The sequence below is a fragment of the Oculina patagonica genome, chromosome 11 (assembly GCF_052425735.1).
Source record: "Oculina patagonica isolate OP01 chromosome 11, crgOcupat, whole genome shotgun sequence".
In the NCBI taxonomy this organism is placed as follows: Eukaryota; Metazoa; Cnidaria; class Anthozoa; order Scleractinia; family Oculinidae; genus Oculina; species Oculina patagonica.
The window spans coordinates 1,068,472-1,094,606 of record NC_135768.1 but is presented as its reverse complement, the minus strand read 5'-3'; the positions used below and the strand labels follow the sequence as shown (position 1 = coordinate 1,094,606).

Sequence of the window (26,135 nt, the reverse complement as noted above, 5' to 3'; positions counted from 1 at the left end):
CGATCGGAGGCCCGCTTCTTCCAGGAATCCGCCACTTTCGGGGTCGGGGGGGGGAGGAGGAAGGGGGTCCTTTCGTGGGGGATTGGTATTTTCGAGAGGTCGGTAATTTCGGGGGGGGGGGGGTCGCTACTGCCATGGGGCCGCTACGTTCTTGTAGCTACATAGTAGCGTACATAGTTCGATCCATCTTACCATTATCGTTTTTAAAATATTGAAAACATTACCGGCAAATAAAATGTGAGCATAAACACAGCTGCTTCTGTTTATTGAAACTACAACTACCACCACCTTACATGCCTTGTATTAATAAAAAAGGGTACAAAATTCATAAAACAATAATGCAAGTAACTGATATTAAACGTTATGACACACGTAACTAGTTATCAGATTTATGAAATGTAAAACTTATTAAAAGTTAAGCTTAGAACTAAAAGTGATAGATCAATTGGTAGGAGAAAGCGTGTCGTTGGGGAGGGGGTTACAGATTCGAATCATGTAAGGGCCTTGAATGTTTTTATTTTTCGGGTTAAAAAAGTCATTGCTTGGATTGAATTGCTTGCACAGTAGGAAGATTTGATTTTTTTTTTCAAGCTTACAAAAACAGCTGGGTAAATTAAATTGCTCAAAACAGTACAAAGATCACTTCATTCATTTCACGTTTCTACCGGATCTCATAGATATGCCATTTTTAAATTTTTCTTTCAGGAAAGCCTTGGTGTCAGTCGATTAGACTTAATGAGTATGTATAATGTAAAACACTACTAAATTTGTTTAAAATAAACAAGCACATTAACAATTTTTCTAACGCTAACTCCGCCTTCCAAAGGGCAGTTTTTCACATAACACGACTTATTAACATACAGGCACACAAATATATTTTCAGGTTTACTCCTTCTTAGTTTTGTCATCACTCTTTCTACAGCACACACGGCACAGGCATCTGCACGCCAATCTTATCACCATGACAACCAAGGTAACTATAGCAACAAGGAAAGCCATGACGTCAAGTAAGTAGTACTGATACCAAGGGATGTTAAACACTTGAGCTTTGAGGTGCCGGGCTCCACCATGTCTGAGTACATACTCTATCCAATCACAGGTTTCTTGAAGAGGCGTTCGTCGGCGATCCTTCAACAGGCCAGAGATATGCATTGCTGTTGTTTTAAATCTGAAGAAGAAATGTTCATCTTATTATTCCACATGATTAGAAGAAGAAGCACCTGAGTTAATCACCGGCATTTGAACATGTGCAAATTGAGCAAAATTAGAAACCTGAAATCACAGTGGGGAACAGTTGGGCTAACATTCTCTTGGCTCACTTACTTAATGAGTAGCTTACGCTTATAAGACCTTATAACTAAGGTAATGTTGTCACGCAATTTTTCCTCTGGGACGTCCCCCCGCCCAATTAAACAGCTTCATTGCACAACCCACTTTAATTAAAGGGACTGTGTCACGGATTTTAGCCAAATTTAGTGATGGGAAATGACTATCAAATTCGGTGAGATATAAAAAATAACCACTTAAAATAGTGAGGAAACATTTCAATAACACAGCAAATACAAAAGAAGGTACGGATGGCCAAAAGTGACGAAGATGGAAACGGATTGCGATATGGGTTTTTGAAATATTGTTGGGCTAAACAGTTTTCAAAGTTAGTCTCGTTTGCTTGAAACTCTAAAATATAACCTCAGGGATACACATTTGGCCGGGACATTTGGTTGCTTTGAAGTTATGGTTCTGTCATTAAGATCCATAGAATTAATTTCTTTGCAAACATTAAGTTCATGGGAAGCATTTGGCAAAACTAAATGTAATAAACTTAACTCAGTCGTGACACAGTCACTTTAATGCCAAAACAAAACGAACGAGGCAAGCAAACAAACTAAACAACGCAGTTACCTTGGTCCCACCTTTGTTCTGTTATACTGAATACTTACACAGGTTTTTCAAAATGTCTCGTTCATACATGATATAGGTTAAGGTTTAACTAACGACAAAGCTAAACATTACCTTGGTTCATTTATAACACGATCGATTGTATCGATTAATTGTTGGGCGTTACAGCTTTTCCAATCCACAGCCAAACCAAGGCCAAAATGTTCTACTTTCTGGGCATTACTTTGCTGGTCTATATACAGAGGAAAGGCCACCACAGGGACACCATGATACGCCGACTCATAAAGACTGTTGTGTCCTACATGTGAGACAAAAGCTTTGATGTCCTTGTGAGCCAATAGATCATTCTGAGGTAACCAGTCCACTACTTTGATGTTTGGGGCAATGAAGGAAGGAATGTAACCTGCAGGGGAGTCGAGAGAGACACGTGTGTAAATTGTATGACTAACATAACTGAATGAACCTGTTAATCTTTTGAACAGTATAAATGTATGTGATTTTCCTTTTGCTAATCGATATTGATTTTTTACCAAAGAAATCATCATTCTTGGAAAGATTGCACTTATAAAGCTCAATGCACTTCAAAATTAAATGCTCGCATCGAGGCCACGGCCCTGTCCAAAATTTACAAGAAAATATGTGTAAGTGTTTACATCTAACTGTTTAAATACCTTTGAGTCTCCACACAACTCGTTGTTCCAGCTTTCCAAATGCTGTAGCTAACATATCCACCACTGGTTTTTGAAGAAGTGATGCCACATTTGATCCAAAGGAAACAATGATAAAACCATGGCCCCCTGAGTTGCTGACAAATTTGTCTAAATCAGGGGGGAGGGGTTTTGAGGCATCTTTTACATTCAGTGGTCCAACCATAACATTGCCTGTTGAGTAAAATCCCCAAAACATCTTAAGCAGAATAAACCCAGCAATATAGAGGTATAAGCGCCTATATAAACCAATTAGTATCAACCTAGTAAATGGCTCAGCTCACAGCGAGTCTCTCGTAGCTCAGTTGGTTAGAGCGCCCAACCGGTATCTGGGAGGCCATGGGTTCGATTCCCGTCGGGGACTTAGATTTTTTTCTTTGTCCCACGCTCGTGTCATGTTGAATTATTTCTTCACTAGTACAGTATCGACTTATTTGAAAAAAAAAAAATCCTAAAATATTTATAAGGTAAGATTACGTTCTTACAGCATAAAAACCTGCCCTTGTTTGGTTAAAAAAAAAAATTTCTTTTACCCGGGAGATAATATAATACAATAATTCCATTGCTATTTAAGGTATAAATGTCCATAAAATAGAGTCGAGTAGACTGTAGCTTTGGGAACTTGATTTTGCAAAAAAAAAAAACAGTCTGAATAGATTTCAAACAAGAAAATTAAATTTCAATTCAGAACTTGTTATATATACGTGGAGTTTTTCGCAATTTCAAATAGAGTATTTGCAAATTGAAACCTACAGCACATAATTAGTGCCCTTTTGGGACTTGAAACAACGAGGTTTAAAATTAAAAATAGCTCGGTCCAGATTCCCCAGTAAGAGGAAACGCAACATTGCAATATTTAATCCTTCTTAATCGAGTTGATTTGTATTCGCAACTATAATTTTTTATAAGATCGAGTTGATTATAGGCCGTTCTGATTGACTATTGGATGTAATTCATCATGGAAAACCGTGAGATTTCGAGGTTAAATCGTGACACCGTGAGATGAGTCCTGAAAGCTTGAAATCGTGAGTCTCACGACCAAATCGTGAGAGTTGGAAGGTCTGGTATGCAGTACCCTACCTGGCAAAAGAGGTTGTGCATACTCCAAAGCAAAATCTGCTGTAAATATAACAAGCTCAGCATCACCAGCAGCTTCGTGAAAGCTTCGTTCAGGTTTGATGCTGTACTTGACCTTCAACGCATTCATTGGTCTGTTACACGTCATATAAATTAACAGTTTTCCTCCAAAGTACGCTACAAAATTCACTACACGTTCTACAAAAGTCATTTTATCGGAAAATCCCGTGAATAGTTGTGGAACATAAGAGACAGGCATGGGTACCCTGTGGTTAAAGCCGAATGGTGCATTTGGAGGAAGAGGTATAATTTCCACTCTTGGAATGTCAAGGCGTTCGCCAAGCATTACTGCCGGACAAACTGCTAGACTGTCATAAACAATGAGGTCGAAGCTTTTCAGTTCCTCCAGAAACTCTGCGCTCTCTAAAAATCTTTCACAAATGACATTTTGTATCTCGCTCATTTTCATTATCAACTGTAACTTGTTTCCCTCAACTTCAAGCCGTACCATGTCATTTTCAAGGAAGCCAGGTTTATACGGTACTTGGTAAATCTTGTGTACCACTTTCTCACTTGGTTTGATTTTATGGGACGATGGGACAACCAAAGTTACCTAAACGTCAGAAAAAAAGCAAAATGATCTCAATAACAAAAGCAAATATTGACCATACCCCTGGGGTGCGGTTGCCCACTTGAAAGGGACGAGGATTTTTTTTTATGTTCGTAGGGAAATTTGAATTAATCCCCTACTACTGGGCAAAGCTGAAGCTTCTTTTAGTTTTCTTCGGAGCCGTTGTTTGGACTCGTCACACAACGCTCCCTCCAGTCATGCCTTGCGTGACGACCCAAATGGCGACAGCCAATGATCCTATTAAAAGCTTTTTGACCCCTAAAGCGAAGCAATTTATTGGTCTTAAACGCCTATACGGTATGATGACGTTTTATAACCATGGTAACACCCGACTGACTCGATGAAGATGTATTTTGAAGATCAGGCTTTGGAGGGGTCTCTTGGTCAAAGGCTTAGAGGAAGGGAGAGCTTCAAGGTTGTGAATTTTCACGCCGAAAAAAAGCAAACTGATCTTAATACAGTTGCAAGTATGGAACACACCCCTGCGGTCCGGACTCCCACATCAAAGGGACGAGGATGTTTGTGGGCAAATGTGAATTAATCCCCCAGTAAAGAAGACCAGTCTGGGCGTAGCTGAAGCTTTTTTAGTCTCCTTCGCAGTCGTTGTTTGGACTCGTCACGCAACGCTCCCTTGAGGGCGATCCAAAATTTCAAAATTACGACAAAACTTGGAGGGGAGTGGCATCCCTCCCCCCCCCCGTATATCCGAGGGTTAAACTACAACATATGCATGTATACATACCGGTATATTGAATTGCAATTGTAACTCAAATTGCGTGGCAGATTTCACGTTTTTTGACCGAGACAGCAGCTTTCACGGTTACTCGAAATAACACAAAGAACATTTGATTATTTCTTCATGTGCGACCCTAAATGACATTTAATGAGTCTTCGACGGCTAAAAATCTTAACGTTCTGTCTGTCCTGCAAGACCAAGTGTAGCTAAGTGTGTAATGCATACCCCTAGCTTAGCGAAACGATGACCCTCCCCGTCCCATTCACATAAAAGTTACTCAACCCGTATCACACAAGTCAACACATTGTTTGGCATGTCGTTGTCCCGTTTCATTTCTACGTAGTGTCAGCCTTGCAGTTCTTGTCTCTGTTTTTTTTTTTATTTTTGGCTGATTAGAGCTGTCTCCAGCTCCTACGTACACTAGCAGCATTTTCGTCCGCGGTCCCTTGCTTTCTATTGTCACTTTTGGTTCACGCTCTGTGCGTTTGCCCTTTGAACTAATCGAACGTGTATTACTTGTGATGCCATCATGCAAGGGACATTGGTTCATACATGGACCGAGAGACGCCAAATATTAGCCAATATTTTCTCAAGGCTTTCGCTTTCACTCGACAATCTTTGAGAGGGAATTTTTAATAGGGACTGCTTTCAGCAGGGTACAAAGAAACTAATTTCGTTAAGCAGAGCGGTTATAAAACCTCTTGAGTAAACAGTGTTTCTATATACCTCATGCCCCCTGGAAGCCAGTTCTTCCATCGTATGCCTTATGTTAATGTACTGTGATCCTCCGGCGGTCCAGAATCCAGCGATCCGGGCCGACAAAGCTGAGTTGACTGCTAGAGAAAGAAGGAGCAACGAAAACAACGCCATCTTTTCGATCTTTGCTATTCGTGCTTAAGCCTCCGTCACACACACACAACACAAAATACCTAATTACCATACATATCGGATATATTATCCTTTCGTTAGTCTAAAGATTGCGTGACTTGGACTCGAACCGCCACAGTTCGTTGAACACGGACAGTAAAGATGTCAAAGATGCCCAGTAGTAAACTCAGTTTTCTCGGCCCGGATTGCTGGTTTTACTATCCTTGGAGGATCACAGTACATAAACATGAGGCTTAAATTGGAAGAATTGGCATCTCGAGGCCACGGGGTGGAGTGTAACTTTTCCACGGTCACGCATATCAATTAGCTAATTGATATTCTAAGTGTGTTCATGGCGGGAAAAAAAATTTTTATGCAAATATTTTTTGTTGTTTTACTCCTCCAACATGGCTGCCATGAAAAACACTCTATAAGTTATCTTACTCAAGAAACACACAGAGGATTTTGTGACAAGTTGGGCTGCAACGCAGGGAGGGCATGGTACGCGCGGCAAGGCGCGAAAGACTGGGTCCAACCTTTTCTCGCCCATCGCATTGCGTGACGAGGTCGACGGACAACCATTGACAGCGAAGATGGCGTTGTTGTGGTTGTTCTTCACGCTTTTACTAGCAATCAACTCGGCTTTGTCGGCTCGGATTGCTGGATTCTGTGCCATTGGAGGATCACACTACATCAACACAAGGAATACATTGGAAGAACTGGCGTCTAGAGGCCACGAGGTAAAGAAAAATTTTTGCACTGCCATGCTTAACCATTCTATCTAGTGTCCAAATCGGCACTAATTAAGGTCACTGAAAAAGGAAGAAAAAGAAGAAAGATCACAAAACGGAGGCAAGCGTGGCCGAGTTGGCGAGTGGCGCTGTTGTTGTAATCCGGAGGTCCCCGGTTCAAGACTTGTCCTAGCCACTAGCTGGATTTGTTTCTCGGTCGTCCCGTGTTCAAATCCTCGGTCACGCTTTGTATATAGCTGTATATAGCCAACTGGTCTGCCTCCTGCCAGTTGGGATTTTTAACCTTGTTATGTTCACTTAAAATTATTTGTTTCCTCTGTTTCAGTGGCATGCCTGTAAACTAGCTATCTCGTTGAGATATGAAGCTAAGTGCATGACCACTATAAACATATATTTATTTATTTTTTTATTTTTTATGGTTCATATGGTCCGTTGAGTTAACTGATCTGCAATTCTGAATTTTAGGTTGTATTTGTTGTTCCCTCAACCCAAAAAATCATGTCCAGCGAGAAAGTGCCACACAAGATTTACCAAGTACCATATAAACCTGGCTTCTTTGAAGAGAACATTACACGGCCCGGGCTTGAGGGCAACAAGATACAAATGTTTTTAACAATGAGAGAATTGGTGACTACCTTCTGTGAAAGTGCTTTGAACAGCACAGAGATTCTCAATGAACTGAAAGGCTTTGATCTCCTCATCTATGAGAATGTTGATTTATGTGCTGTATTGATTGGTGAACTTCTTGATATTCCAAGAGTGGAGGTTATGCCTAGTCCGTCAAACCCAGCCGCTCTTAAACACATGATACCCATGCCAGTCTCTTATGTTCCACAACATCTCACAGGATTTTCTGATAAAATGACATTTGTTGAACGTACAATAAATCTGGGAATGTACGTTTGGATGAGGCTTTTTTGGCATTTTGCACTATACAGACCAATGAATGCTCTCAAAATCAAGTACAACATCAAGCCTGAACGCAGCTTTCAAGAGGCTGCGGCTGATGTGGAACTCGTTATATTCAGGGCAGATTTTGCCTTGGAGTACGCACAACCCCTATTACCAGGTATATAATCTTCAATAATTAAAAGACCTGTATATTTGAGCTGAATTATGATAACATTATCTGTCAAGTTTGTGTAAGCTCTTAAGGGGGGTCCTAAATACTAATTTGTTCCTATAAAAAGTTTCTGACTGTCACTTTTTGGAAACCAAATCTCCTACAGATAAGCTATTGGCACAACATTGTTCCATTGAAGAGTCCTTCAAGTGTTTCAAATCATGGCCACATTTGAAAAGCCATGTGACCAAAATAGAAAAAAACCGTAAAACTGACAGGGCGATTGAAGGGCTATTTAGTTCAGAGCAAGTCCTGTATTGTGGTAAGGGGGGGGGGGGTGCAGGAAGTCTGAACCTGCTACTTCCTATACCTCTTACTCCTGCTTCCCGCACCTTTCCGTAGTGGTGCCCTCCTCTGAAGGGAAATTTAGTCGTAAGGGGGCTCGGGGAGGGGGGGGTGTGGTTGCAATTCTAGCCCCTTGTCACACCATGGTAGGGATGTTTGAGTTGTCTACACTGGCCTGGCTGGTGATAACTTTATATTGTGGTAATAATTCAACAGGCAATGTTATGGTTGGACCATTGAATGTCAAAGATGCTAAACCCCTCCCCCCTGATTTAGAAGAATTTGTCAGCAATTCAGGGGGCCATGGTTTTATTATTGCTTCCTTTGGAGCAACTGTGGCATCAGCTCTTCCAAAACCAGTGGTAGACATGTTAGCTACAGCATTTGGGAAGTTGAATCAACAAGTTGTGTGGAGACTTAAAGGTATCGTTAATATACTGGTGTAAATAAAACTTCTATTTAGTGGCCACCTCATTTAAGTGACAGCAGCCACCTTTTGGCTGTCCTGATGGGATTTGTCTATTGTTTTCCCTCTGAATAGTATTAACCAAAAGGTAATTTACATGTATTTTGTTTTGTTTTCAACAAGCTATTGGTAGCTGACAACCCGAAATAGGAATTGATCATCGATTTTGTTGTCACTCAACTAAGTACTGTACATTTGTTACAATTTTTATCTACTTGCTTGAGCAGTGGGTGGATGGGTAATTCAGTCGGTAGGTCAATGGGTGAGTGACTGGGTCTAACTCTGCATTGTTGGTATGATCAATAATTATTTAATTATTCATCACATTACACTGCTAGCTGGCTTCCATTAAATGGGTCCAAATTTCCACATATAGCATCAGTGTTGAGCTTATTTTTTTATCAATTTTTTAAACTGGAAAAGTTTATTGACATAGTTGTCTCTCTCCTCTGCTGCAGGTTACATTCCTTCCTTCCTTGGCAAAAACATCAAAGTAGTGGACTGGTTACCTCAGAATGATCTATTGGCTCACAAGGACATCAAAGCTTTTGTCTCCCATGTGGGTCAGAACAGTTTTTATGAGTCGATGTATCATGGTGTCCCTGTGGTGGCGTGTCCTCTGTATGGTGACCAGGTCGGTAATGCTAAAAAAACAGTACGTTTTGGCCTTGGTCTTGCTGTGGATTATCAAGCCAGTAACGCCCAGCAACTGTTTGAGACAATTGAGCGTGTTATTAATGAACCAAGGTAAATATTTATTTTGGTTTATTTGTGGCCCATGTCCAAAATACACGACCTGATACGAGTCGTAAATGTTCATCAGTCCAGTGGAGAAATGCATCTCATTAAGGACACTTAGTAATTCAGGGCTCAAAATAATTTTTGGATACTGACCGGTCATGTTGACCGGCCAAATCATTTTTTGCTCGGTCATGCCTCGTTTTTGACCGGTCAAAATATTGAGTTTTAATTTGAAGCAATAGCCTATTCTGCCAAAAATTTCGCCTCATAAACTAAAACACTCGTTGTTAAAGAGTATAAGCTTAAATGTTTGATCGCTAAAAGTGTCATTTTATTATGTTCACTTTTTGAATTTCTATTTCTTCTGCGTTCTACTCTACATAAAACAAAATGCTCAGTAGCCGTAATGTTATGTTACTCTGCATAGTTTTTGAACCTTTATACTTTTATTTTTATGACATTTGTTTCGAACAGTTAAGCGTAGCAAAGCCCTTTCTGATAACGTAATAAATTACAGAAGGTTTTAATCTGCACCAGTTTAAAAAATGTAAGGTTTTTATTGACGTCGGTATATTTGTTCAAACTAGTAAAAACAAATATTTTGCAAGCTGCAGGATTCGCCTGGATATTCGCACCGCAATCTTGTTTACTTGAAAATTATCGAGTTCAGATCGCCATGACTTCCGAGCAGCATGTTTTGTTTCTCCTTAACTAGTAATTTTGCGTAGTTCAGTCGGGCCGAAGTTGGGAACTTTGTATCGAAGTTTGCAATTTGATTCGCAAATTCGCAACGTAATTCGCAACGAGCTTCGCAAAGCGGGCGACCAAAGTAAACTGACTTGACATTCAAAGCGTTTAATGATTTTATTATTTTCTGATGATCTTGCTGGTAAAAAACACGCTACGAACTCGTACTTTCTAAAGGTGCATATAGTTTTTTTAAATCCACTAACGAGCGCTATTTTTCTCGGCCCGCCTGCGTACGTAATTGCGTGTTGATAGCAGACGTTGATTGATGCGATGTTCATTGTTGTCTGTTTGGCGTATTTACAGACGTCCCGGCGATATCAATCAATGAAAATCAATCATTGATTGCAATCAATATAATCAATAGAAATCAATAATTATCTATTGATTATTATTGATTGGTTCTACCAATCAATAAAAATCGATACTCACTCACCAAATGGTCTTAATTGCTATTGATTATTATTGATTTTCATAGATAATCAATAACTGATTATGCAACTTTATGGTGCATAGTAGCTTGGACGTGCGTCACAAATCACGGGCATATTTATGCGTCCAGGATGATTCAATTACACACGTTTTTCCTTGCATTCCCACCGGAACTGAAGAAAGTATAAATTAACAGTAAAATTATACATGTTCTTGTTTCAAAAAAATCAAACGCTTTAGTTCGCTTTTTTAATATGATAAACTGCAGTAAAAATGCTACACTTGAAACATTTGATTTGTCACAGGAAATAAAGTTAACTGAATGGTTTGTTAATTCATACAGTGCATTTTATTGCAAATAAATAAAAAAAATCATAATCAATAACAATCAATGATAATCAATAAAAATCAATACTCACTCAACTTTTAGGCATTGATTTTTATTGATTTCCAATACCAATCAATTAATTTTTATTGATTATTATTGATTATTATTAATTTTATTGATTATTGATTTTCATTGATTGATATCGCCGGGAGACGTGGATGTTTCCTGTTTTTTTTTTTAAGCAAACCGCTAACAAATCCGCAGAGCGTAACCGTCTCATCTGTATTCTACAAATTTGTGACTGCAAGCTGCTATGATATTTTCTAACTTTACTGTAAAATTTCAAGAAATACTGCGAATATATTTTTTTGTGTGTTATTTATTTGAAAGGCGTGTATGTGACCGGTCAAAATGACCGCCGAACCAAAATTTTGTCCGGACAAATCGTCATTTTGGCCGGACATTGTCCGTTGACCGGCCGTTATTTTGAGCCCTGTAATTATCCAGAGCAAGGGCCCTGCGATGGGTTGTCGACTCGTACGAGTGGACAACGTAATTGTCGACTGGAGAAACGAACTTGTCGAGTGGAGAAATGCATCTCATTAAGGACACTTAAAAAATATCCATCATATTGTCGAGCGAGGGCCCTGCGATGGGTTGTCGACTCGTACGAGTCGAGTCGTACGAGTGGATAACGTACTTGTCGACTGGCGAAACGTACTTGTCGACTGGAGAAATGCATCTCATTAAGGACACTTAAAAAATATCCATCATATTGTCGGGCAAGGGCCCTGCGATGGATTGTCGACTCGTACGAGTGGACAACATAATTGTCGACTGGAGAAACACGCTAAACGCAACGCCAACGAAACACGCTAAACACAATGTATATTCCTCGTTCTAAAAGCGTGATGGCCCAAACACGCTAAACGCAATGTGTATATTATTCGTTCTTAAAGTCGTACGACTAAAAGCGTGATGGCCCAAACACGCTAAACACAGTGTGTATATTCTTCCCCTCCGCCGCGAGAAAAATAACGCCTGATCGCAGGTTATCTAAAAGTGTGCCAACGAAACACGCTAAACACAATGACATTAGAGACACGCAAGGCTGGATCAATTGCCATTGTCAGGTTCAGGACCAGACATAATAAGATTATCACACATATCATTCAGTGTTATGCTATAGCAGCAAGGTAGCTGGAAAGGGGAAAAGGATGATTTCTACCACTTCTGACCAACTAAGACAGTCAACAAGGCAAAGAACAAAGAGGCCATACTAATACAGCGGTGATCGGCAAACATTAATTGGGGAGGATACTAGAACAGTGAGCGTTTTACGGACTTTTGTGCTGGCTCCAACCTTGTCATTGGTGGAAGCTCGGGGGACAAGCTTATCAATGGCCTCCCTCCACTCGGGACTAACGGGTTGAGTGAAGTAACATCTGCAAGTCTTTCAGATGCTAAGCAAATTGCTAGCAGGTGGTTTTCAACAGAAATAGTGCTAGTTCAGGCCCTCGATTTTCCCTTGCGTACCCAATGTATGTGTTGAACTTAGGCGTGAGAAGAGAGAATATCTCTTTTCACGTACCTGGGCTCATCCCATAATATAAGGATCGGGAGGGAGAGTTCAGGGATAGGACAGAGTGCCAGTTAGATAACATTATAGAATTTACTCTAAAATAGTGAAGTTATCTCCTTGACTTTCTTCTTTAGATTCAAAAGCAAAGCAATGAACGTCTCTAGACTGTTAAGGGATCGTCGACAAACGCCTCTTCAAGAAACCTGTGATTGGATAGAGTATGTACTCAGACATGGTGGAGCCCGGCACCTCAGAGCTCAAGTGTTTAACATCCCTTGGTATCAGTACTACTTACTAGACGTCATGGCTTTCCTTGTTGCTATAGTTACCTTGGTTGGCATGGCGATACGATTGGCTTGTGGATGTCTATGTCGTGTTTGCTGTAAAAGCAGTGATAGCAAAACTAAGAAGGAGTAAAATATGGAAAAAGTTTAATGTGACTTTTTCTTAACAAATATGCAGAAAATGTGGTTCTGATTTTCATGTAGATAATTAGACTCAATATTTGAGGTCCCCACCCCCCTTTCAGGACCCTCTATTGTAAATACTGCAGTAATCATATTTTTTTAATGCTAGAAGTAATCGTATAGTAATAAGTATATTTTAATACTTAAAAGTATCTATTGTAAGTAGACCAAGTAGTCTTCCTCACACTTTGCTGCAAGATTTTGTGTCGTATATTGTCTGTAATCATATTTCTTGTGTCTAACAAATCAGACTTTTGGTTCGTGCTCTTCATATCAAGTTGGTCTTCACTTCGACCTATTACCGTGTTATGCTGCTGGGTCGAGAGAGAGAGAGGTCCTTTTGTCCTAAATTTTCCTCCTGTACCAGACTCTGGGGCCCAAACTCGCCTTAAATCGCCCTTAATTTTGAACAAAATAAGCTAAAATCGCCTAAAGTCGCCCAAGGTTACGGCGACTTTGGGTCTCAGAGTAGGCCAGGCCTACTCTGGGACCAAAAGTCGCCCAAAATCGCCGGTAATTTTGAACAAAATAAGCTAAAATCGCCTTAAGTCGCCCAAAGTTACGGCGACTTTGGGTTCCAGAGTAGGCCTTGTACCGGTGCACAAGGGAATAACCACGATATTTTCTTTGTTTAGTAGTCATTGGTCAGCTGTAGTTTATTGTATGGTCTTCGTGTGTGTGTTTAATTTATTATAATTATTGTTAGTTTTCTATTTCACTAAATTAATTAATTTGTTAATTAAATCAATTTGTATATATCTCTTTTTGTCTTTTGTATTGAAGTGTGCAAACCTTTTTTATTTTAACCCTTGCCCCTGCCTCGATTAGTCGTCTTTACTAGTACCGGGGGCAAGCAATTTTGAAAAACAAATAATAAAGTTCAAGTTCAAATTTCAAGTTCAAGTTCAAGTTGTATTGGCTTTTGTGAACCGGAACTCGAGGACAGAATCGATCCTGTTGTCACGCACGGCAAAGCGCGAAAGGCTGGGCCCAACCTTTTTGCGCCCTTGGCATTGCGTAACGAGGTCTACTGAAGGACTGAGAAGGCATGATCTAGGTTACTATTAAAAACACGTTAGTGAAGATGGCGTTGTTATGGTTGTTCTTCACGCTTTTACTGGCAGTCAACACGGCTTTGTCCGCCCGTATTGCTGGTTTCTCCACCATGGGAAGATCACACTATATCAACACGAGGCATACATTGCAAGAACTGGCGTCTAGGGGACACGAGGTAAAGAATAATTTTTGCACTGTAACGTGCGTGATGGATCTCTAAATCGGGACCCTTCTGAACCTGAAAAACATCAAGTCCACGTTTGAAACAACTAAATACGAAAAGGGTGACCGTACTGAATGATTGAACTAGTGTAATTCCCTCCCAATATTTCGTCAGACACGGCCTGACTTCAACAGGGAATGAACAACTAAGAATTAAAAGCACGCCAGGGCCATAACCAGACCTTTGCAAGAAATTTGGATTTCTAGCAGCTATGAATCTCTTTCAGAGACATTTTTCATGAGGTATTTCTTGAGAAAAATCTATCCTGTTCAACTGGGGATTATTTTCACAACAAAACATATTTTGTTTTGAATTTTGGGTACAAATTCAGACGAGGCAAGTGCCTCGTCTTGCGTCTTGTTAGTTACGGGCCTGCACGCATGCATGCGTACATGCATGCAGAATCGATGACTTTTCCTGACGTTTCTCAATGATCCATGAAATTGCAAAACAATTTTTACGTGACTTTTTTTTATTTTGCTTAAATGACAAAACAAATTAATTTCCAATACAGTACATAAATACGATGCGATGTAATAAGTAGCCGTTATGGTCGTTATTGTCGTTATGACCTCCGTCATAAAGAAAGGCCCAGGAATAATTTCAATATCATGGGCGATACTGAAGATTGTGTGACATTTTATGACATTAAATTATTGCTGGAGGTCTTTTTTTCCCAGTCTAGGTTTCAGACCCCTGTTTTTTACATTTTTAACAGTACTCCGCATAGATTCGTAACGGTAACTTCTGAAGATTTATGTAACCTAGTAAACCAAACGTCAAGCTAAGTAAAGTGTGTTTTTTCATAATGAAGAATTTGCCACCTTATTTTACTCATAGAGATGTTTGAACAACTCAATAATATTGTCATTATCACTTGACTTATGCAAAAATAAGTAGTAGATAAAATATGAGCGGGAGATCTGTATGGGCGTTTACAATGGCGAGCCTATCGGCTCGCCATTGTAAAAGGCCCATACAGATCGGACGCGAATATTTTATTCTACTTGTGAAATGAAAACAATAAATTGAATGCAAAGTATTGTGATGAGAATCAGTACAGATCTGTATCAAAAGTTAATGAATACTAATTAGCTGAGCAGGAGTTTGTATCAAAAGTTAATTCTATTGTTTGAATGTATTGGGGTTTACAGTTGTGTACATGTGATATGAATATGGAATATTTAATGAATTTTACAATTAAGGAATAAAGCTTACGTCTTCACTATTTCTGACTTTTAGGTTGTAATTGTTGTTCCCTCATTCGAAAACATCAAACCCAATGAGAAAGTACCACACAAGATTTACCAGGTACCATATAAACCTGGCGTCTTGGAAGATAAAGTTTTCCGGCCTGCACTTCAGGGAAACGCAATACCGGCATTTTTTGCAATGGAAGAGTTGGTGACCAACTTGTGTGATAGTGCTTTGGACAACACAGAGGTTCTCAATGAACTGAAAGGCTTTGATCTCCTCATCTATGAGAATCTTGATTTATGTGCTGTATTGATTGGTGAACTTCTTGATATTTCAAGAGTGGAGGTTATGCCTGGTCCATCAAACCCCGCCGCTCTTAAACACATGATACCCATGCCTATCTCTTATGTTCCTCAAGTGCTCACGGGATTGACTGATAAAATGACTTTTGTGGAACGTGTAATAAATCTGGGAGCGTACATAGGGGGGAAGATTTTCATGCATTTTGCAATATATAGACCATTTGAAGCTCTTAAAATCAAGTACAACATTAAACCTGAACGAAGCTTTCAAGAGGCTGCTGGCGATGTTGAACTTGTCATAATCACAGCAGATTTTGCCTTGGAATATGCACAACCACTATTACCAGGTAGGCAATCTTGTCTAATCTTGTCTTTTAACTTCGAGTGAGCTTTTAATGTCAAAATGGAGTGTGTTCACATTAAACCCGAAACATGCCCTGTTTAGAGTAAACATTTTTCGTTACTTAAACATGCTTGTTATTGCATTGTTCACATTAGGTGTCAGATTTAAACACGTTTCATGCCTGGGCCGGGTTGTTCGAAAGACGATTAACGCTAACCCAGGATTAAAAGATGATCAAGTTTTTAATTTCTCTTGTTTTAAAAGGTTTCCATAGCTAATATTTTGTTAAGTTTGAGATTGGTCCACGTCAAAACTGGGGGACAGAAAATATTAACAGAAAACCTCAACGAAATGTTATAAAATTGAAATCAAATTTCACGCTAATCCTGGATTAGCTTAATCGTGCTTTGAACAACCGGGCCCTGGTGTGTAATTTATAGCGTTTTACGGTACTTGCAATAATCTTGTACAATTAAACTGCAAAATGTAGCTCGATATTACTATAAAATGTCCATTTATTCTTTGGTTTTGTGTCAATTATCAAGCCCTTCGGATGAGAAAGGCTTCCAATCGTTAAGCAAGGAGACAGTGTTGTCAGAATATTTTTATCTTTGGTACAGGAAGAATTGTTTGTAAATTTTTAGTTTTGCATTACGAGGCTGTGTGCTTGTATTAGCTGACGTTAACTTTGATGCGATGTTCTCCCAAATATTTGCTTTCTACCTATCGGCGATAATTTATGTTTTATCATTTTAGGCCTGATTTCGGAGTTTTTACTAAAACTAGTCACTCACCTTCTCCTCGCATGTCCGCCTTTTTAACGTGTTTCGCCTGATCATGATTGAAACTACATTGAAGTGAAGTGAATACTTTATTTACCCTCGGATTGTAGAGTAGCTTTTAACATAGTTAATATCTCCGAGCATTTCAACAGTACAACGTCACAATGGGCAAAGACCAGACCACAACACCGGGAACTTCGTGCCCTACTCTTTACGATAAGTGTGTGGGTTCTTTTACGTCCCCTGCTGACCATAACACTGAAGATGCAGGAGACGGGGCTTACGGTTTATCGTCCTTATCCGAGAAGACTAGAATATCTAACCATTTGCAGTTGTTATTGCAAAGGCAGCATATTCTCCTCAGTTATTTTAAGACCCTGAGTGTTGGTCCGGTCCCGAGACCTCCCGCACGTTAGTCCGGCGCTCTACCAACTGAGCTAACCGGTCGGCGGTTAAAGAAGAAGAAGCCTCTACCGAGGAGAGAGGGGAGCTATCAATTCTAGCCCCTTGTCACACCATGCTTTGCATGTTTGAGTTTGGCTTCAGGTAACTTATTATTGTGGTAATACTTCAACAGGCAATGTTATGATTGGACCACTGAATGTCAAAGATGCTGCAGAACCCCTCCCCCCTGATTTAGACAAGTTCATCAGTAGTTCAGGGGGGCATGGTTTTATTATTGTTTCCTTTGGAACATATGTGGTATCAGCCCTTCCAAAACCAGTGGTCGACATGTTAGCTACAGCATTTGGAAAGCTGAAACAGCGTGTTGTGTGGAGACTTAAAGGTACCACAGTTGAATTCCTGTTTAGGCCGTTAAAGCCCTATTATGTGGCCACATAATAACTGGCCACCCCTCATAAAGCTGCCAGCATTGTCATGTAATACTGTAAATAAATCCTTATTTAGTGGTCACCTTTGTCAAGCGACTTTCGCTATTTTTCGGCTGTCCCGATGAAGATTTGTCTATTGTTTGGACCTCTATTAAGCAGCCACCATGAATTAACTACACATAGTTTGGCCTTGTCACTGCCTTGTTTTCGACAAGGTAACGGTAGATAAAAGTTCGAAATACGAACTAATCACTGATTCCGCTTTCACTTTTGTGATACTTTTACCAAACCTTATGCCAATTTCTGACAAACACGGCCAACCCTGAATGAAGCGGCCACTTCCCACTTCCAAAGAGGTGGCCGCTTACTAGTGGTTCGGGGGCATCCTACCGAAAAAGACCCTCAAAATTGCAATTTCACGGAACTAACTAAATTTTTACATTTTACTAGAGAATGGGCCAACTTTTAGTCATTGTCATATATATAAACACACTTGTCTTTAACGACACATACCCTATCACTTGGCTACTTTAGAAGTCTTCCGAGTTTCTACTTGCTTGAGACTTGACCAATCGCGAAAGGTTATTTGCGATATTTACAATGCACATTGCTTTCTATTTCATCTTGAAAATGCTTCAGCCTGACTTGCTCTTTATTATACAAAAAATATAAGCGGGCTAAAAAATTTGTAGGCCCGGGCCTACGGGCCTATAGGCTAGCTACGCCCGGGGGGCGTACCCGGTATATTTTTGGGTGGGGGTGTGCCGCTGGGAATTTGAAGCCCTTACCCTATACCAGACCATGTTGAGCTGATTTTTGCAACCCTATACTAGACTAGACACTGAAAATCCCTACCCTATCCCAGACTTGCATTTTGTTAGAACTGTATCATTATCAGTGTTTTAATTGAAAACCATCTGTGAACAACGATGCCGCGATGATTTTATTTACGTTTAGGAAAGCCTCTTTCTCTTCCGAGTTTCTGGACTATATTCGTCATACCGTTGTTACGAGAGAATTTTCCGTGTTTCAGTCAATTTCTATGTTATCCTTATTTCAGCATTTTAAAACCACTTAAAACCCAACAGTAGTTCCTGTCCAAGTAGAAATTCATTTGTCGTGTGTTTGGAAATTGTACACCTGTACATCTGCAGCTTTTTCATAGCCACAGTAAATTTAGTAGATAAACATTTCGGTACCTTATTCTTTTGAGTTTTCCGCTCGTTATTATAAGTTCCTGGTTTTTTATTAGTTTCCACGGAAGTTCGCCAGCTGAACTTATTTTCCTTAATGAAGTTATATTGCTTTTCATTCAAGAGTTGCTCTCAGTTAGTTAGCTGAGCAAACCAATTCCAGAAATCTTAATAAGGTTTTCATTTTTAATTTCCTATGCTTGCTTTGGCTTAATTTAAGTTCGCTATTTCTAATTTCAAAGTTGTGATTTTTTAATCTAAGTTCTCGTTTTTAATTTTGTAAACTTCCTACTGTTGATATAAGTTCGCTCTTGTAATTGCAATCGTTTCCTTATTTATTGTACTCAATAGAAAGCTTTTGTTCGCATTGTAAACACCTTTTTTGTAGCAACGATATATAAGGAGCTACGTTGTAAAAGTTTCTTTGATTACATCGACGGTGTGATTAGTACATCGAGGATTACAAAGTTGGTTAGAATAAACTACTGTTGGACCCAAGTCTGTCTCAGCCTTACGTCTGTAGTTCTGAAGTTCCTTGAAGTAGATCGCCGTGTACCTTTGAAGCTTGTTGACGAGGCTTCGTTTCCGCAGCAAGTGAGTGCTCTACCGAGCTAAGTTGCCCCATATTTCAGTGGTATTTGAGTCATATCTCAGCCAGATTTCAGCGCAGCTACAGCGCACTTCTCTCTCAGTTCAAAAGTCGGTTCAAACGCACAAACCAAGGAAAAACGTATCGTCACACCGTCGATCGGTTTCCCGGCAAATGCTACCCTTTTCTAGACCAAAACTCTCTGATTTCTATACCCTATCCCAGACAAAACTGCTTGAAAACCATACCCTTCACAGCGGCACATACCTATATAGCTCATGTATGGGAGTGCCCCCCCCCCGGGCTACGCCCCTGCAAAGTGTTTACGGTTTTCGTCAGGAGCCCATCAACTGGAGCCTCCATACGTACTGTACCCTTGAGTCAACCCTTTCCCGTATATTTTTATTTTTAGAAACACATTTCCCGCGAAAACATTGTTCCTGTGGTCAGACCACATGCAGCGCAGCTAGGGGGACGATGTAAAAAAAAAAAATGGCGGCCAATGTCGTACGCACATTCCCTGTCCGTTTTCCTTTATAATTTTTGCTTCTTTCCTGATTTTACAGCCAAGAGTGCCTGGTTTTCTCGTGAATGAATAACGGCTAAAAGTTAATTAATAAACCACTTTTTTGTCCTTGAAAATGACGTCAGTTTTAGTCATGGCGTTGATCGAGAATATGTGATTGCTTCAGTTGCTTGTGTTGAATCTTACCAATTTCTGGTTTGTACGGACTTATTACATGCAGTGTATTAGACGTAAACAGTACTGTGAGATTTGACGCTGTATCTTTAAGATCTATTCCCGAACGAAAGCAGAAATAATTTAATATGGGCCGAGCTGTGGCGAACGCGTGTTCTTTGATACGGCGATGAACACAATCAGTGACACAATAAACGGGATGACTTCGATGCAAATTTTGACTATCCGTATGCGCCAAGATCCAGCCAATATAAAGATCATCATGTTTCGAATAAAACCTCAGGAAAATGATATGTGTTTGTTTCTTCTAAAGTTCAGCAACTGGAATTTAGCAGAGATCGTTGAGTCGCTGTTGCAGAGGTGAGATATTGCGCATCTTACAATTTTAAAATTATACGCGTACAGGCCAACGGCCTGAATGTTACATCTTTCTTCGGTTAGAGACCGTGTGATCCGCTAATTTCAATCCCCGTACATTTCTTTTGCTTTGTATGTTTCCAAAGAGAACTCTATGCCTGTACTATCTGGAGAATTCTAAATCCGAACGGGTCGTTTAGCCGGAACGGCTGTTTATTTTAGTGTTTGTCTAGTGCCTTCGCCACGAAGGACCAAACCTTTCAACCCTTAGCGTTCACAAGCTAGTGCTTGTCTGAATTATTGCCACTCAGAGTTTTGAATGCCTTGTAGAATTTGATTTGTAATGTGTTGGTACGGGCCAAAGTGCGTACCTTGTTTATAAATTTATACCATTGATACGTTCGTTTGGTGTGAATGTATTATCAACCCAGTAAAATTTATTGTTCACAACTACGATTAGAATCGATCAAGCTTTTATCTAGTTGCCTTCTTATCGGAAGAATTATACGGCAAATAATATTGACCGATCTGTTGAGCCTATCCATCCTCTTTTCAAAATATATTTGTAATTTCGCAGTTGCGAGATCGGTCTCGGCGTCTCGAATAATTGCTCTTACTTTTTTGACAGGCCTGTACAAAATTCCGCCGTTTTTTTAGTCATAGTATTACTTGATGTCTTCCTTCGAAGAAATACTGAATTTAAAGGACGACAAGGAACAACATTCTGCAGTCTTCCCTTCTCATTTCGCCATTGTTTTAGATATCACAGCTTGCGTAACCACAGCGGAATGCGACAAACGATTGACAGAGGTGCGAAAACTCCCGCGAGAGACCCCGGGAGATGAGTTCTAAAAATAAATTAATACGGGAAAGGGTTGACTTCAAGGGTTAGTATGGGAGATGAAGGCTCCAGTTGATGGGCTCCTGGTTTTCGTGTTCTCACTGTATTGACACAGTTATCTCCTCCTCTTCTGCAGGTTACGTTCCCTCCTCGCTTGCCCCAAACATCAAAGTCATGGACTGGTTACCTCAGAATGATCTATTGGCTCACAAGGACATCAAAGCTTTTGTCTCCCATGTGGGACAGAACAGTTTTTATGAGTCGGTGTATCATGGTGTCCCTGTGGTGGCGTGTCCTTTATGGGGTGACCAGCACAGTAATGCCAAGAAAGTAGAAAATTTTGGCCTTGGTCTTGCTGTGGATTATAAAACCAATAATGCCCAGCAAATGTTTGAGGCAATTGAGCGTGTTATTAATGAACCAAGGTAAAAAGTTGTTGTTTAATTTGTTATGAAATTATTAGTCAAGGACGAGAAGGTGACAAAGATTCATTAGGAACGTCGGTGGAACGTGAGGATCATGTTTCAACCGGGAACATCTATCATCAGCAAACGAGATGGAGAGGTTCAAATTGTCAATTCTTGGACTGAGAGAGGTGTGGTGGACTTCATCGGGAAGATGATTCAGTCAGGTGGCAGTTGGCACAAGTATCATTACCGAGGCCCTCAGAAAGATGTCGTGCACCACGGATTGAGATCATGCTGACATCAGAGACACGCAAGGCCGTTTGGAAAACCATATACCCTTGGATCAGTTATCACTTTCAGGTGTAGGACCAGACATTATTGTACATATCATCCATTGTTATGCTCCAGCAAGCGAAGTAGCTAAGGAGGAAAGGATGATTGCTACCACACTTTTAGCAAGACAGTCAACAAAGCGAAGGGGAAAGATTCAATTTTCATAATTCTCGATTTCAATGCAGAAAAGGGAAGAGTGACAAAGAAAATAAATCGGTGATGAGCAAACATGGGTTGAGGAAAATGCGCAAGAACGGTGAGCGACTTTTGTGCCGACTCCAACCTTGTCATCGGCGGAAGCTCGGGGCCAAGCTCATCAGTGACCTCTCTCTACTCGGGACTAAGGGGCTGAGTGAGGCTACATCTGCAGTCTTTCAGACGCAAATTGCTAGCAGGGGCTAGTACTGGCCCTGAATTCTTCCCTCCGTACCCTATGTATGGGTTGTATTCAGGCACGATTTTCTGTTCTCGCGCCTGGGCTCAACCCCTTTATACTATAGGATAGGGAAGAGAGAGTTCAGGGACTAAACTAAGAGAGTGCCAGTTAGATAAATCATTGAATTTACTCTAAATGAAGTGAGTTATCTTACTTTCTTCTTCAGATTCAAAACCAGAGCTATGAACATCTCTAGACTGTTAAGGGATCATCCACGGACGCCTCTTCAAGAAACCTGTGATTGGATAGAGTATGTACTCAGACATGGTGGAGCCCGGCACCTCAGAGCTCAAGTGTTTAACATCCCTTGGTATCAGTACTACTTACTTGATGTCGTGGCTTTCCTTGTTGCTATAGTCACCATGGTTGTCGTGGTGATACGATTGGCTTGTGAATGCCTTTGTCGCGTGTGCTGTAAAAGGGGCGATGACAAACCTAAGAAGGAGTAACTCATGGAAAGCATTTATGGGACTCAGCCCAACGGTGAACAGAGACGGGGACTACGATCTTCCCGCCATTTTTGATCACCTTTTGTCACGTGATTAAACAATTTGCACTCACGTAACAACGCGAGCTCACTTTAATCGCTGATGAAGACTGTGCGAGACAGTCGAAAGCTTCGTTACTAAACATTTGTCAGACTTGTGACAAGAAATATTGCGTTTATTTTCAACCGAGGTCACGATGAGGGTACACAGTCATTTATGTGACTGTTTTGTTGTTGTTGCTGCTGCTGCTGCGAATTGCTTTTTTTCATTGCAACTAATCCCATTGGCACCTGGACGTTTTTAAAAAAGCGCATGTTTTGACAATTTTTTGATCAGTTTTGAGCTAAATCTGCTTCAACTACTCAGAACGGCATGTGCGACATGAAAGCATGCCTTTCTTTCCACTTGCATCGTGTTTTTTCTTTGAGGCGTTTTACGACATTTTTGCCCGAACATGCGCAATAGTCTAACTTTTGGACGAGACTGTTCGCTTCACCCACAGGGGAACCATTTAAGCAGTGTGACAGCCGTGTATGTTCGGAATATGATGAAATGTATAAGAATATCGAAAGGGTCTCATTATCGTAAAAATAATTGCGAGTAGTTGAAGCTCAAAATAAAGATAAATTTACGTATTTGTTTCTTTCGTCGTCTCTGCAGCTCAAAATGGGTTTTGAGTCAAGATGCCTCCTACTTCCCTTGTTGCACGCGGAAACCTGTATCACAAAACTCATTAGGTTCGTTTTATGTGATGACTTGTGACAATAACGTGGAAGATCACTAATAATAATAATAATAATAATAATAATAACCTTTATTTACCCTCGGCAGTATTTATAGCACAAAGGCTAGTGGGGCCGAGCAAATGAAAGAAACAAATAAATCAAATATTAAACATAACAACGTTAAGAATCCCAGATGGCCGGAGGCAAACCAGCTGGCTATTTACAAGCGTGGTCGAGAATCTGAACTTGGGACTACCAAGAACAAATCCAGCTAGCGGCTAGGGCGGGGACTTGAACCCGGGAACTCCGCATTGCAAGTCCAACACTCTAACCGCTCGGCCACGCTGCCTCCACATACACTTCCACTTTGAAGTTTTCATGAAGTAACACCTATTTTCCGAACAAAAAATGTAGTGGTCCAAACCATCACGCTCCAGGAACAAGACTGTAGGCATTAAGGGATGGCAGAGTTGAAGAGTCTCCCAAATCTCATCCCATCAACAACTTTTCGACCATTTCGAAAGATAAAAATTGACAGATAAAACAGCTCCTTTGAATACTGGGCACTTTCTTGCAAGCTTGTACTTTTCTTTCCATTATTTTGCCTCGCCAGGCAGTTTCTTTTCTCCAACAATTGCAGCTAATTTAGTGTGCATCAACGGAAAAAAATTAGTTGCAAATGTCTCAACTGAATTAAGGAATGAGTCCCACTAATTTTTGGAGGGGGTGGTCTAATTTAAATTATATCGAAGCTACCGCTTAAAAACTTGCATAGGATGAAGTATTTTTATAAAATATTTCATTTTTCGGATTAATGAACTTTGCTGCTTGGTCACGTGATATACCACACCCAATTGTTGGTATATATTTCAATCCAAATTTACGATAACTTGAAAATATAATGATTGACCAATTTTGATTTCTACGAATGGCTGTAACCACCAAGTTTACTGATCTAAACGGGGATTTATAAATTTATTTCTTTTGTCTTAATTACAACGTCTTTCCTTTGGAGAGGGACTGGGACTAGGTAAAAATAGGAAATAACGAAGAAATATTAAACGTTTTTTAGAATCCCCGTTTAGAACGACGTACGGCAAGGTGAAGTAAAGGCTTTGAGAGAAAAACTGATAGATTTCTAGTACGTTTACATCTCGTAACTTAACTGGTCACGATACTTACATTTTAGGGCGTGGTCAGTCACGTGACCACTTAAAGCTGAGCCAATCATCAGAAAGTTTGATTTCCCATCTAAACACACTATTAGAAGCCAAGTTTTTGAGAAAAAGACCGCATATAGCAGAAATGACCAAAACATCACATAAATGCTAGAGTCATTCCTTAATTCATGTGAGGTCGTACCCAACGTTTGCAAAACTACAGGAAGCAAGAAAGCACAAGCACACGGCTTTTTAGCGATGGTCATCGCAGCCGGATTTTTTCCATTCAAATTTACGCGTGAAGTATAACTGACTAACACTACAACTGACAAAGGGACTGTGTAATAATTATCGGGAGGGGGTCCAAACCGAGTACAATACGGCTAAAAGTTTACTGAAAATCCCCCTGAACAAGGGCTAAAATAACATCTCACCCGCCCTGTTAAAGCTTAAGACGGAATCCACTAGGAAGTCGAGTAATATTTATTAAAGTTGGACAAAAATCAATTTCCAGAACAATTTAAATCCTATTGCGTTATTTCCTACCCTTAATAAAAGGTAAAGATGTAAGTAATTATCCGTGATAACACCAACAACAATTTCTTATCAGAGTCTGAGAAAATGAATTTCAAAGTTTACAAGGTATGGGCAAAATCTCACGTGTAGCCATTTTGTAAATTCGTCTTAAGCGATTCAGTGGAATTCAGCGGAACTTCAAAATGTGTTTTCGATGTGTGGTGTTGTTAGAAAAGATTTCTTTTGATAAGATATTTGAAGCAGTAACAAAAAAGTTTGCAATAAGGTGGAATTAATTCTGGTACAACAATTTCTTATCAGAGTCTGAGAAAATGATATTTAAAGTTCACAAGCTATGGGCAAAAGCTTACATCTTTTAAGCGATTTAGTGGAATTCAGCGGAACTTCAAAATGTGTTTTCGATGTGTGGTGTTGTTAGAAAAGAAATCTTTCGATAAGATATTTGAAGCAGTAACACAAAAGCTTGCAATCAGGTGTAAATAGGTTTGGTACATAATTTTGTCCAATAACTACTCGAAGTCCTGGCGGATTTCCTCTTAAAACTCAAGTTCAACCCCCCCCCCCCCCCCCCCCCTCCATTAAACTACGACCTATATAAAATCATCCATAATATACTTCCTACCAGGTATTCGCTTTTTCGTATGAATTTATGCGACTCTGAAACTTGTCATTTATGTAAAACGCAGCCGCAAACATTGCCTCATCTACTCTACCGATGTCCAAAAATTTCTAATTTCTGGACTGCATTTCAAAAGTGGTGGTCCGAAAAACAACAAAATACAATTACTCTTTC

General features: G+C 40.0%; 3 protein-coding genes across 3 annotated transcripts; 2 read left to right on the top strand and 1 right to left on the bottom strand.

Moving 5' to 3' along the window:
- Window positions 1–502: 502 nt before the first annotated feature.
- Window positions 503–5,948, bottom strand: LOC144631183 (UDP-glucuronosyltransferase 1A5-like). Its single transcript, XM_078489588.1, has 5 exons — window positions 5,777–5,948; window positions 3,687–4,296; window positions 2,571–2,780; window positions 2,014–2,302; window positions 503–1,168 (listed from the first exon to the last, which is right to left on the bottom strand). The coding sequence occupies exons 1-5, from the start codon at window positions 5,918–5,920 to the stop codon at window positions 886–888; spliced, it is 1,536 nt and encodes a 511-aa protein (XP_078345714.1). The 5' UTR covers window positions 5,921–5,948; the 3' UTR covers window positions 503–885.
- A 132-nt stretch (window positions 5,949–6,080) lies between these two features.
- On the top strand, window positions 6,081–13,011 carry LOC144631189 (UDP-glucuronosyltransferase 2C1-like). Its single transcript, XM_078489596.1, has 5 exons — window positions 6,081–6,657; window positions 7,135–7,738; window positions 8,294–8,500; window positions 9,002–9,290; window positions 12,508–13,011. The coding sequence occupies exons 1-5, from the start codon at window positions 6,511–6,513 to the stop codon at window positions 12,788–12,790; spliced, it is 1,530 nt and encodes a 509-aa protein (XP_078345722.1). The 5' UTR covers window positions 6,081–6,510; the 3' UTR covers window positions 12,791–13,011.
- Window positions 13,012–13,924: 913 nt separating this feature from the next.
- On the top strand, window positions 13,925–23,077 carry LOC144631191 (2-hydroxyacylsphingosine 1-beta-galactosyltransferase-like). Its single transcript, XM_078489598.1, has 5 exons — window positions 13,925–14,071; window positions 15,362–15,965; window positions 17,321–17,530; window positions 21,393–21,681; window positions 22,599–23,077. Exons 1-5 carry the CDS (start codon window positions 13,925–13,927, stop codon window positions 22,879–22,881), a joined length of 1,533 nt encoding a protein of 510 aa, XP_078345724.1. The 3' UTR covers window positions 22,882–23,077.
- The last annotated feature ends 3,058 nt before the right edge of the window (window positions 23,078–26,135 follow it).